The following is a 13,261-nucleotide window of genomic DNA, read 5'->3' as shown; positions in this document are numbered from 1 at the left end:
TCTGCTTCTCTGGGGCACAGGGCAGAGACTCACATTACCTGTTCCATTTCCATCTGAGCCTCGCAGATAAGGAAAGCTGTCCACCTCCGCGGGGGAGCTGGCGGCGGTGAGAAAAGCCGTCAGGTCACTGTAGCTCGTGTTCTCGGGCAGCCTCAGGGCTCTCCTCTGGAAATGAACGCGGGGCTGCGGCCGGGCACCTGCAGAAACCAACCTCGGAGTTACCTCCAGCAGGAGCAGTTTCTGTTTTTAGAAAATGCAAAACCAGGAAGTGCTTCTCCAAGGTTTCGGCGTGCCTCCCCCACCCCCACTCCTGCCCCCATCTCCTCCCAGCCCCCATTCCAGCAGGACACAGAGATGTGACAACATGCTATTATGAGGATAGAAATAATAGCCCATTGTCGCCTTTGTTTTGACACAGGATGTTATTTAGGTTTTTAACAAAAAGCTTTCCAAGTTCTATTTGTGAGTGGTCTTTTCACTGCACGGCATTTGCCTATGAAAAAGGGGCAACATTTTGGGAAAGAAAGTCCATGTGAGGGAAACAAGTAGATGACAATTAATGTTTTACACAAACAAGGCAAGAGATACCCTTTGATACTGTAACAAACGCGTCCATAAGCCCTGGTTAAAGTCCACAGACCACATGGAAGCAGAGCAAGGAGAATAAGGCGCAGGCTGGACAAGAATTACAAACGAGAGCCCGACAGTAATGAACTCTTTTCTTTCTGTGGAAGCTGCCACTGGCATCCAGTCTCTTCTGGCGGGTGCATCCTATTCGTGACATACTATGTCGCCAATTTTCTGTTGAGACCCTGAGGCTGATGTGAAGTGATGCTCTCTTGCCCACCTCAACTCCTCCGTGCAGAGGGACTTCTGAGCTGATGGGCCCCATGGCACAGTTACCGGGTGGCGTCATCCACAGTTTCACTTTGCTCCAGATGTTGTTTTGATTGTAAAACCTGAGCCTGTTTTTACCTAAGGCTGTGGCGACAGTCACAAGACGTGAAGGTGCTAAGTCCTTTTTGCACAAACCCAGCAAAAACAGACAAAAATGAACAGAAATGGGACCAACGAAAGTACACTTTTCTCCCTATTAAACTAAAGCGTTTCCTCTAAAGTGATGGTCTGCCCTGATGTTCTGGTCACGGCATCTCCTAAGCCAGGCTTGAGGCAGACCACGTTTTCCCTGCGGTCAGCTGGGGGCTCCTTCTCCCCCATCCACGGCTGTCTGGGCACAACAGCCCTGTGCAGAGTTGATAGTCTTTATACCTACTCCAGGGTTTTTTTTGTTTTTTTTCAGGAAGATTGGCCCTGAGCTAACATCTGTGCCTGTGTTCCTCTACTTTATATGTGGGACACCTGCCACAGCATGGCCTGACAAGCAGTGCGTAGGTCTGCACCCGGGATCCGAACCAGCGAACCCTGGTCCACTGAAGTGGAACCGTGTGATCTTAACTGCTATACCACCGGGCCTGCTCCAGGGTTCCTTTTAACCCTGGATCAGAAACTTTTAAGGGGGAATACGCCTATCTAGAATTGTTCTGGAATAAGACAGTTTTAGAGCTTAAAGGATCAAGTAGCCCACATCTCTCTTCCTATAGGTGAGGCCACGGAAGCCCAGTGGACTGACCGCCAACACAGAGTTGAGTCTGGGGGAGGCTGGCTTGACCTCGTCCAACCGAGGTGGTAGAGAGTCACGATGCTACCCCTACCTCCTAAAAATCACTATTAGAGATCTCAAATGACTGGTTCTCTACTCCACGAAACACAGGCCCAGCTTCAGGGCCCATGGGAGCCAGGTGCCCAAAGTCATGGCCGACCACTCTAACTCTGCTCACCTCCACTGAAACTACCTAGCCACTCCCATCCTTCCAGACCATCAGTGTCCTGTGTTTATCCCTAAAACAAGTGGACTAGCATCCACAGATCTGTATCTTTTAACTCCCAGCTCTCCTTAGTCTGGCCTTCTCTTCCTGTGACTGCACAGAATGCTGATGTCTTCCTCCTGTTAGCCCCTCAGCCTGCAGAGTTCACACGCCCCGTGCTCCCAGGAGCTCCGTGCCTGGCTAGGGGCAGCGTGCTCCCCTAGCCTGATTCCTCCCGCCTCTCCCCACACATGCTGTTTGCTTCTTTTGGTCTCCTTTTCCATGCTGCCCTCAGAGATAGAAAGTCAAAGTCAACCTTTTCTTTGTCGTCTCCTCACCCCAACTCCATAACAACATTCACTGCTCCTATTTTTTTCCAACAACAGTGAACTTTCTTTTTTTTATTTTTATTTTTTTGTGAGGAAGATTGGCCCTGAGCTAACATCTGTGCCAATCGACCTCTATTTTGTATGTGGGATGCCACCACAGTATGGCTGATGAGTGGTGTGTAGGTCCCGACCCAGGATATGAATCCACAAACCCTGGGCCGTAGAAGCAGGACGTGCGAACTTAACCACAACCCCACTGGGCCGGCCCAACAGTGAACTTTCTGAGATTTTATTTCCATTTTTCCTGTTCTTCAGTCTAAACAATGCTACTGAAGTTCTTCAGTTACAGGCCCCCGCGTGGGGCCTGGTTTCACATGGTGCGGAAACAACGAACGTGCTAATACGAAGGAAAAGATGGTGTGTCTGAAGGGTGACAGTTGTCCTTGCACATTGAAGGCAGAAAGCAGAGCCCAGGCTGGTTACCCCTGAACAGGGCAGGATACGTGTGCCCTTCCAAGCCTTCGGAGCAGCGCCCTGTGGGATGGGAAAGTTGGGATCTCTGTGATCTTTGGCTCTAAGGAACAGAGACCTACTCAAACTTGACCAAGGGAGAAGGGAGGCTGTGAAAGGTGAAGGGGGACTTGTAGTGAACTCAAGGATAGCAGCCCGGCTAGGCCTCCTTGGGACCGGTCTTGGACCTGGGGATGACAGACCAAGACGGCGCCCCAGCTCTCAGGGGCCACGAGGCGTCTCATCCTGCCTCTGTGTCTGCCCACTTGTCTGTCTCTCTCACCTTCTCTTATTTCTAGCACATAGTGCATTTCAGTGGGAGATGCATCTCTTCCCTCCCCGCCCCTGCCCTCTCTCTCCCCCTGCTGCTTCTCTTCCCTTTTTGTGCAGGAGAACTTGGTCCCTGGCCAGACAACTGGGGTCTACCTGCGATGGCTGGTGGGTGGGGGGTGGGTGGCAGCGGGCAATGCCATGGCAGGTTTACTAGAAGGGGATGAGGCCTACCCAACTGATGTGACACACGCTGTGACAGCATGACGAGGATACCTGTCTGCTGAGGGACCAAACACGCACTGAGCACAGGTAACACCTCTGCCTGCTGAGATGACCAAAGAAACATCAGAGGAGTGTAAGGGTCGAAGCTATTCTAAGCCACAGTGTAAATAATATCTAACGTGGGTGTATGTGAGAGTTGGGGGAGCGGTCATGTTCTGGGTACATGAAGCCTATCTTCATGAACTAAAGATGCTGAATTGCCACACATTTCAGAAAGGGACGTGATTGGTGGGGATGGGAGGATGGCGTGGACACGTCTGTTGGTCCCCTCTAGATGCCTCTCTCCCACATTCCGCAAAGCAGCTGCTTCAAATTTCTCTGTTCTTTTCAAACTCAGGGCTCCAGCGCCATCCCAAAAATGCTCAGACCCTACTCGACTGAAAACACTGGGGCCACCACTTCCTCTCCCTACACTTTAAACTCTTTCTTCCCTCTTCCATCTCTTCTATCTCTGCTCTCCTCCAAGGTCAACCCAAGCACCCTAACGTTTGCTTATCTTATTGCAAGACTCGGCTCAAGCAACTCTTCTTGCCTTGGTCAATAATCTTTCTCTACAGGCTTTTCCTCCCCAACCAACAAATAGACTCGTTTTCTTCCTCATCTAGAAAAATAACAAGAAAACATCACTTTAACTCTGTCATTCCCATAAGCGAATGCCTTCTCTCCTTCCACCCAACCCCCCGAGATGTGGCTTTTTACCCACAACACACGCTGCCCTCGGAAATGTTAACTGGCAAGTGCAGAATCTGCAAACCTCGTGACCACTTCTCAGCCTTCATCTCGCAGACCTCGTCACAATGGTCCACAGTGTTCACCGCCCCCGCCCAGGATGCCCTCCTTCGTGGCATTTGTGGTCTTGCATTCTGCTCTCTCCAGAGTCAGCCCGCTTTCTCCTCTGCCAGTACTCTTTTTTTCTTCCCACCTCTGGATGCGACAGCTCCTGAATGGCTGCCTTTAGGTGCCTCTGCTGTTTCCGGACTCTCCTTATTGACTCCCCTCCACTCAGCTGTGACCTCCCTGTCCAGCCCAGGACTCTCTGCCAAGCTCCATGTCTGCATTTCCTCTGCCTTCTAGACACCTCGACTTGGATGCCCATCAGGCACTCTGACTTTAGACATTATCTCCCTTCTCTCCCACTTAACAAAACCCCATTCTCCCGAACATCCACGTTTGATTCCAGGGTGTCATCATCAGTTTCCCTTCGCTCAGGTGCCAGGACTGGCCAGTCTTCCCTCATCAGCATTTCTAGCAGCATCTTTTCCTCCCTTTCTGCCTCCACCTTGCATTACCTACATCACTCCTTCTCTCAACTATGGCAAAGTCTCCTAACCGGCCGCTGGGCTTCACTTTACTCCTTTTCATCTATCAACACATTGTTCTAAAATTCCACTTTCCCTGCCCAGAAGCCTTCACTGGAGCTCCACCACTTACCAAATTAACAACGGCGGCAACAATTATAGGCCAATATAGCCTCAAACTACTACCCCATCTGTCCTGTGAGAGGTGCAGCTCAGAGCTTTAGAATTGACAAAGTTCTTACATACATATTATTTCACTTAATATTTACAACAATCCTGTGAAGGAGGACCTCTCTCCTCTCTTTATGGGGGAGAAAACTGAGGCCCAGAGAGGTTAAGTGATTTTCCCAAAGTCATTCTGCTTGTAAGAGGCAGAAATGAATTCTTTTAGTTCTAACCTCTGTATCCCTTCTTCGTACACCAAGCCCACCTCAGAAGAGAGGTTGTACTTATTGCCAGTCGGCTCTGAATGTCTGCATGACTCTCTGCTTCTGCGTATGCTCTCCTGCTCTTTTCCACGTCTGAGCATCTCCCCATCATCTCTATTTGCATATCCTACACACCATGCAAGATGCAGCTCAAATGCCCCCTCTTCTAGGTAGCCTTTGTTGATCCCACCTCAAGCTGTCTCTGTATCTCTCTTACAGCACTGATCTTCTGTGCCTGTTACGTTTATCTGTATATCTGCACAACACCCTAATCAGAGACGCCTTGAGAAGAGAACATGGGCGGTGGAGCCACTTAGCTCGATGTTTAAAGCTTTCCTCTGCTACCTTCTAGTTGACCGACTTTGGGCTTCAGGTTCTTTACCTTTAAAATGGGTACAGATCATGCTTGTCTCATCATGCGGTGGTTGTGATGCTAGATCAGAACACACATGCATGATGCCTCACAGTGCCTCCTGCACACAACAGGTGCAGCACAAGCAATAATTTTCCACCTCTTCTCCCTTTTAGACGGAAGCTCCTTGAAAGCAGGTATTCTGTGAAACACATCACACCATGTCCTGTAGACAGTTGGTGCTCAACAATATTTATAGAATTAAATGTAAAGATGAGCCATACTGGGCAACTCACTATGTCCCAATAATGGTCTGTCTTAATTCTGACCAGGGTTTCCTCAAATCTCAGGAATGTTCCTCTTAACATTTTGGGCCAGGTAATTCTTTGTTGGGGGAGGAGGGCTGTCCTGGGCGTGGCATGGCCATGTCTAACAGCATCCCTGGCCTCCACCCACTCGATGCCAGTAGCAGCCCTCAAGTTGTGACAACCAAAAACATCACCAGACATTACCCAATGTCCCTGAGGGGCAAAACTGCCCCTGGCTGAGAACCATTGCCCAAGATACTGTGAGCATCCTCACAATGATCCCAGCGACATGTACCAGAAGTCTCCTTTGTAACAGGTGCAGAGCACGTGGAGAGGAAAAGGACAAAGGCTCTGCATCCTGGAACTCAAGAGTAGAGAAAGTAGTCATGGAAATGGCTTAATTATCACAGTGTTTTAAGTGCCAAAATAAGACAGCTATGCTAAAAAGTACGGGAGGAACTTCAGGAGAGAGCCACCACCTGCCCAGGAGAAAAGAAACTCCAGAGGGGATATCTGTGAACTGTGTCTTGAGGCCATGTGGAGGGAGATGGGAAGAGACAGCACATCTGAAAGCAGGTCAAGCATGTGCGAGAAGCTTGAGGACTTCCCTGTGTGTCAGTGCAGCCTGCATGGGCCCTGGGGCCAGAGGAGGAGGCTTGTGAAGGGGATGGTGTGTCCCACTCAGGAGTCTGGACTTGAGGAAGCCGGCAGAGGGGCGTCGACGGGGATTACTGGCATGGAAATGAAATCATCACGTTTGTTTTTACCCAGTTCTGATAGCGGGTGGGTGGGGTAATAGCTGTCGGTGCAGAGAGGCACAGTGATCAGCCAGGAGGCTGTTAGGAAAGGTTCAAGCGAGAAATGATAAGCTTCCAAATAGTGACAGTGGCCCAGGGGATCAAAACAAAAGAGGTGGCTGGAGTTGAAAGCCATTTTTGGAATTCAAGAAAGGCAGGGAAGTAAGAACCTGTGAAGGAGACTGAGAAGCAATGAATAAGGGAAGGGAGGCAAGAGTGATGGGGAAGAGAGAGATTTGAGAAGGAGGAAGGGTTAGGTTTGCACGGCTGGGGAGAAGCCAGAGAGGACAAGGATCGGACACTGGGTGCAGGAGGTGGCAACTTGGTCTCTGTCGAACTCAGCAGGAGAACTGAAGGACACGTGAGGCAATGGAAAAAGGAGTTGAAGGCATGCAAGCTGCGTGCAACATCTCCAATGTTTGGGAGGGAAAGGAAATGAGAAGACTGGAACTTGAAGGAGAAATAGGGATTAAGAAGGATTTCTCTTGGAATGGCAAAGATGTCATAATTTTGAGAGCCGAGAAAGAACTAGAAGAGAATGATGGAAGACTTGGCACAAATGGAGGGAGCCAGGAGAGGAAGAGATGAAGAATGGGATGGAGTGTGACTGGAAGGGGCACATGGCCGGGGGGGAGGAACCAGAGGGAGGGACATCACAACATCATCTTAGAAAAGGGGCAGGAAGAAGGCCACTGGAGGCATCCTTCCCTGCTGGCATCTATTTTCCCTGTGAAACAACTGGCAAGGTCATTACTAAGAGGAGGGCATGAAGGTTGGGTGGGGTGTGAAGGGTGCAGTGGAGAGCTTACAGCAGGTGCCCTGGGGAACAGAAAAAGGACCGTCTAGGGGACAGGGAAGAAAACAGCAAAGGGGCCCAGCAGAAGATGGAGACTACCGACTTGGCTGGTGCTCGTTAGTCTGACGACAGTGCGGCCATGAGCAGCCTGGAGCATCTTTATGGTACCTTCCTATTTACTGTCACGTTGTTCTTAGTCAATAAAATGCCCTGTTTCTCCAGAAACAGCAAGAAGGTCTGCTAGGTGGTTTGGGAGCCAGGGCTGCAGGCTGGCTGCCACAGTCTAGTCCCCAACATTCCAAGAACTCCAGCATTACCATCCATACCTTATAATTCCTCATCTTGAGATGTAAACTTTGGAATCACCACCAAATTCCTTCCGACAAGGTTTTGGTGTGAATGTAATCTTCAGCGAAGTACAAAACACTCTCAAAGAAATGATTCTTATAAAATAATTGACAAGCGTTCTGTCTTACCATCTTATTGAAAAGTTTAAGAGCAATTTGCGAGCATTCTGGGACAACGAGCACATTTTCAGATACAGCCGATGTCGGGAAGAATCTCAGTAGTTAACCAATGACTAAGCTGGCCCTTCCCCTTTGCCATGCTGTTACCATATGGCTGTTCCAGACTTTCTTTATACAACAATGTCAACAATAGCAACATGATTGCTTTCCTTATTTTAAATGGAAAGGATCGTTGACTGCTAAGGCTGGTTCCATTGGAAACTTGCATTTATTGTACACCTCGTATGTCTGATGGCACTCTACATAATCCCACTATCTGATGAGAGAATAGTATTATGCTGTATGTGGTCAGAATTGAAAATACACACCCTACCCACAGGGAAGAAAACAAGTGGGCAGGATTTGCATTTTTCAAGGAAAACTCTCATTAACCATGAGTCGATTCTATTTTATTTAGTTATAAATATTTCAAAACAAAAACTTCAACTGAGGCCTTAAGCGTCTAACTAACGAGAACAATGGCCTCCTTCCCATCCTCTCCTGGTCTCCGTCTCCCACCCGTGGCCTTCATTCTTTCAAATCTTTCACTTTAGTGTCACATGAAACCAGTGGCATCACCCAAAACTATGACAACACACATGTTAAGCTTCATCACTGAACTGTCATCATAGGACCTACCTTTTCTCGGGAGAGTTTCATATATTACAACATCTGAACAACACAGCAACATTCAAATGGCTTACAGTACTTACATTTCCGATCAGACAAGAATTTATTTATTTTTCTCTTCTGAATCCACTTGAAAAAAATTAATGCACATACACTTGACTGGTTTGAGAATAAAAATTTAATGTATCATTTATAAATGCAGTGTTATATTGGTTTTATTGAACAGAACTGCAAAGACCAAAAATTATCTCCAGATGGCTTTCTTTCCAACTGGTGAGAAAACTCTGAAACAAGATCACCCAGCATTATCAGTGCCATGCCTCAACTCTACTGAGACAAGGAAGAGTACCACTAACAGTTATTAAACTCATGAAGTAGGAGAAGTTACAAAATTAGCAAGATTTCTGTAATTTTTAAAAGCTGGAATGCAAGTGATTTTTTAGAAAGGGAGAAATGGATCTCAGCTAGTTTCTGGTTATATACAGAAGGGAGTGATATAATAGATTGGATACACTAGCTGTAATAAAAACTACCTGGATGATTTACATCCTTGGGCTTATAATATGACCATGCTTCTTGCTCCTTAGAGGAAGAAAGAGCTATTCAGCTACTCTCTCTGTGTGTATGTGTGTGCATTGTGTGTGTGAACTGTTCTCTTCTTAGCAGCCACAACAAAGAAAATAATTGACCATGGCGTGAGTAATCTATATGGGAAGTGCAAAAAGCGGTGGGATTTGGACCGTCTTTTTGTATTAGTTTAGTCAATCATTCAATGAATTGCTCATTGGGTACCTATCATAAGGCAGGTGTGGGACCAGGCCTTGGGTGTGCTAAGGTGAAAATGACATAGTCCTTGCCCTTCAGGTTTTGAAATTTTAGTTGGAGAGAGAAGGTACACTAGCAAATTTCGTAGAAAGGGAGGTATCATAAAAAGATACAGACCCCAGCTGGAGAGCTGTTTTAATGCACCTCTTCTGGTTATTAATAAGGACCCAAGGGGCCATAAGAGAGACAGGGATGTGCTGGAATCCAAAGACAGGAGCCAGGGCGCATGGAAGGCACAGGAGCGCCTGGTTCTGGGTTCAGGGCAGCTCTGGGACGACACGGCAGGAGTTTGTGGATTTCACTTGCATCCTGTGCCATCGACATGACTCCACTATTCCCCAGTCTGCTTCTCTCTGACCTGCCATCACTGGCTCCCTTTTCTTACTCATACTTTCTGTTCCCTTCTAACTTGGGCTCCTAGGTGGCCTGGCACGGTCACAGACCCAGCTGTACTTCATGACCATTCAGCTGAGATTCTCACCTCTTTTTCTTAGTTGAATCCTAGTAAAAGGAAGAAAAAGAAGAGCTGACGGGTTCAGCTTTGCTCTTCCAGGTGGGTCCCAGCCCCTGGCCACACTATGGACTGGTCACCCCTGAGTTGAGAGTCACATGATCTAAGCCCCTTGGCAGCTGAGGTTGAAGGGCAAGGCACCAGCATGACTCACATCTCCAGGGAAGACACAGAAAAGACTCCTGGAGGATGTGGCCTTGAAGCTGGTCTTGACGTCCAAGTAGGCCTTGAAGACAGATTGGAAGATGGGGCGGATATCCCAGACGGAAAACAGAAAAAGAAATTCGGTTAGGCTGGAACACAATACCTGAAGGGGAAGAACACTGACAAGGGAAGATGACGCCAGATCACCAGGCCAGTGCGCACTGCGTCGTAAGGAGACTGGGTTTTATTCTACGGGCAAAGGAGAGCCACTGAAGGGAGTGAAGGAACCACAGTTCTGCTCCAGGAAGGCCGCTCGGGCAGTTTAGTGCAACGTGTTTTGGAGAGGAGCTACAAGAGGTGGGAAGTCCGATTAATTTCTCAAGTCCAGCTCCAATCCTAACTCAAAGACTGGAGACAAGCGCACCAGTTGGGGGCCACTGCAGTCGTCTGAGTCGAGACTCACCAGGGCCCGAGTAAGTGCAGGGGCCATGGCAACACAAATGGGCAGTACGTGGGCAGCAGAAAAGAACGCACGTGTGCACGGTGCATCACTGTCAGATGACCTGGCTAGGAGGGCCAGGCCCACTGTGGCTCGATTGGACCCACGGAGTCTAAGAAGGGGAGATGAAGGTCACACACAATGGCTCCACGGGGAGAAGGTGACCACTTACAGAAGGTGTTTAACACAGATCCTGAGATCCTTCACGAACCCCCTCAGAGCCACCAGAGGAGATAATTAAGGGTCAGCGCTTGTGGGGGGACAGTGAGGAGCAGAGCAGACAGCGAGAAAGAGGTCTGGCAGCTACCATGGGGTAAAGTGTGGCCATAGCAATGGACGCTGTGGGCTGTAGTTTGAGCTTTCGTCACAAACACCTCATTAAGGTTAGCATCACTCCAAGGGTGAGAGCGACTGGGAAGGGATCCACATGTGGGTGCAACGGATGTCAAAGGCGCTGTGAAGGAGAAGGAGGAAGTCGACAATGAGAACTGTGGGGCCTAAAAGTCACGTATGGTAGGGGGTGCAGGGAATCTGCTCTGTGGGAAACTGTGCCTAAAAATACTGCCACCTCCGTCCCTTCTTACCAACAGCTACTTTCCAGATGACTGCAGCAGCCACCAGAGGCTCAGGGCCAGGGGACTGTCCAGCCCTGAGTGTAAGGAGCTGGGCTTTTATTCCAAGGACAATGGGGAAACCACTGAAGAACAGAAACAAGGCAACTCGAAAGCTTTTACTTTGTGAAGTCTCGATGAGGGGTTGGCAAGAGCAGGAATGGGACAACCAGTTAAAACCTCCTGCAGGTCTCTTGGGGGAAATGGTGGCATCCTGGATTCATGAGGAGGCCACACGGATGGAGAGAAGAGGCTCTGCCAGAGAAGTAGACGTGAGCAGAGAAGAATCAAGGATAACTCCCAGGGTGTTGGAGGGAGCACTCAGGTCTATGTTCTTATATCATTTATCGAGATGGAAGGGTAAAGACCTCAAGAGTTCGGTGCATATACCATAAGTCTGAGATGCCCATCAGACATCCAAGTGGAGACATCAAATCAGCAGTCAGCTCTGAGCCTCCACCACAGGTGGAGAGTCTGGGCTGGAGGTAAGAAATTGGGAGTAATCGGCGTCTAAGGAGCATTACAGCCCTGGGTCCACGAGGTCTTCTAGCAAGAGTACTGGAAAGAAGAACATAAGCCCAGGACAGTCATTGGAGTGTTCAGAGAAGCGACCACGAGATAGGGAGAAAATCAGGACATGCTGTCACAGAAGTGAAGGGAGGACAGTCTCATGAAAGAGGGACCAGTGGTGTCTGCTGAATGCTGTGGAGAGGTCCAGGGAGATGAAGAGAGAAATGTCCTTGGGTTTGGCCACACAGGGTGGTAAGAGCCTCTGACGAGGCAGTCTGGACACAGCGATGAGGAAGGAAATGGGGCTGGAGTTTGTGGGGCAGGGAATGAGAGGCGAGCAAGCAGAGACAGGAGTGCAGACAAGCCCCGACAAGGACAGCAGAGGACAGGGCAGTGGCTGGAGCAAAGTACGGTCACGGAAGCATTTTCTAGAGATGCACGAACTTTTACATTTGCCCCCAGCAGAGTGGGAGGAAATGGTGGTGCAGGAGAGAGGGGGAAAATCATGGAAATGGAGAGATGGGATGCGGAGCACAAATAGAAGGACGGGCATGTAATGAACAGGACCTTGTTGCAATGCAGCGAGGAGTGGAGGACAGGCTGGGGGCTTGGTGACAAGAAGGTGAAGGTTGTCAGTTTCTCAGTGAAACAGGCAGAAATGTATTAGCTGAGAGAGAGAGAATGTGAGTGTGTGCGTGTGCACACAGGAAGTCAGAAGATGGGAGAGCGGGTATGAAGAGTCAGAAAACAAACGACCAGGAAGTGTCCTCTATCCCGCAGGGCTGATGCCCCCTTGAGGTCCGTGGTCATGACCAGATGTACAACCAGTCGATGCAACTGTGAGGTTTCCTCCAGCCACATGCAGCTGTTCTGGTGTGGCCATGAGTGGCTGAGGTCAACCAGGGTCAGAAGTTCTTTAGTCAGGCAAAAATGGCAGAGGGAGAGGGGAGGAGGATTGTTCAGGGTATCTGTGGTGCTCAGGCACGGGAGGGGGGCAATCCTGAAGGCAAGGATGTGGTGGGACAGGGCACTGGAGCCCTCAGAAGTGTGTGTGCCGTGGCAGCGGGTGGAATGAGGGAACGTGGTGGCTGCATTTGGAGGGTGCATTTGCTGGGATGATGAGGTCTACGGAGTGACTTGGAAGTGGGTGACTGAGGTGGGGTACAGGGAAAGCACCCCTGGAGTGGAACAGCAGCCAGGGGACCAGCAGGGCATCACCCAGGTGGATGCTATCATTCTCAATAAACAATTACAGGAGCAGCGTGAACCAGGGAAGCAGAAGCTAAAGTCTGAGTCCAGGAGGAAAGTTGACCAAGAGACGGGTGTCAAGTGGTCCGACCACCTTCTAAGGAGCTACAGTGATGGAGGGAGGAAGGAGGCAGAGTAATTTAAATGTTACTGCAGAGCAATGAGAGACCACTGCATGGAAACCCAGCTCCCTACTTGAGAAGACTGCAGGGAAGGCCGTGTCCTCAGGGACATTTCAGACCAGGAAGGCGGGCAATGTTCAGGAAAGAGGTGGAAGGGAGTTCGCTGAAGGTGTATCTGAGGCCCAGAGGACACAAGGTCAGGGTCTAGGAAGGTGGGGGTTGGGTTCTACTGGACAATGTCCCTTTCTGGTCTGTACCCTATGGCCTCACTCTTCTCTGTTTTTCAAGACCCAGTGGCAGGCCCACACCACAGAAGCCCAGCTGCCCAGCTACTTGAGAACTTTCTACCAAAAGGTATGCTGGTGGACCAACATCTGGAGGAAAGGATGGGCAATTCGGAGAAAGGAGAAGAAAACT

General features: G+C 49.4%; 1 protein-coding gene across 1 annotated transcript in view; it reads right to left on the bottom strand.

Annotated features, from left to right (window-relative positions):
- Window positions 1–13,261, bottom strand: part of FAM171A1 (family with sequence similarity 171 member A1) — a 132,176-nt gene that overhangs the window by 33,696 nt on the left and 85,219 nt on the right. Inside the window, exon 4 of the mRNA XM_044762108.2 lies at window positions 39–197. Coding sequence (XP_044618043.1) covers window positions 39–197 — 159 coding nt within the window. The remainder of the gene's footprint in view (window positions 1–38; window positions 198–13,261) is intronic.

This window comes from Equus asinus, chromosome 29, assembly GCF_041296235.1.
Source record: "Equus asinus isolate D_3611 breed Donkey chromosome 29, EquAss-T2T_v2, whole genome shotgun sequence".
Taxonomy (NCBI): Eukaryota; Metazoa; Chordata; class Mammalia; order Perissodactyla; family Equidae; genus Equus; species Equus asinus.
The sequence above is the reverse complement of the archived record's forward strand: the minus strand, read 5'-3'. Positions and strand labels throughout refer to the sequence as shown.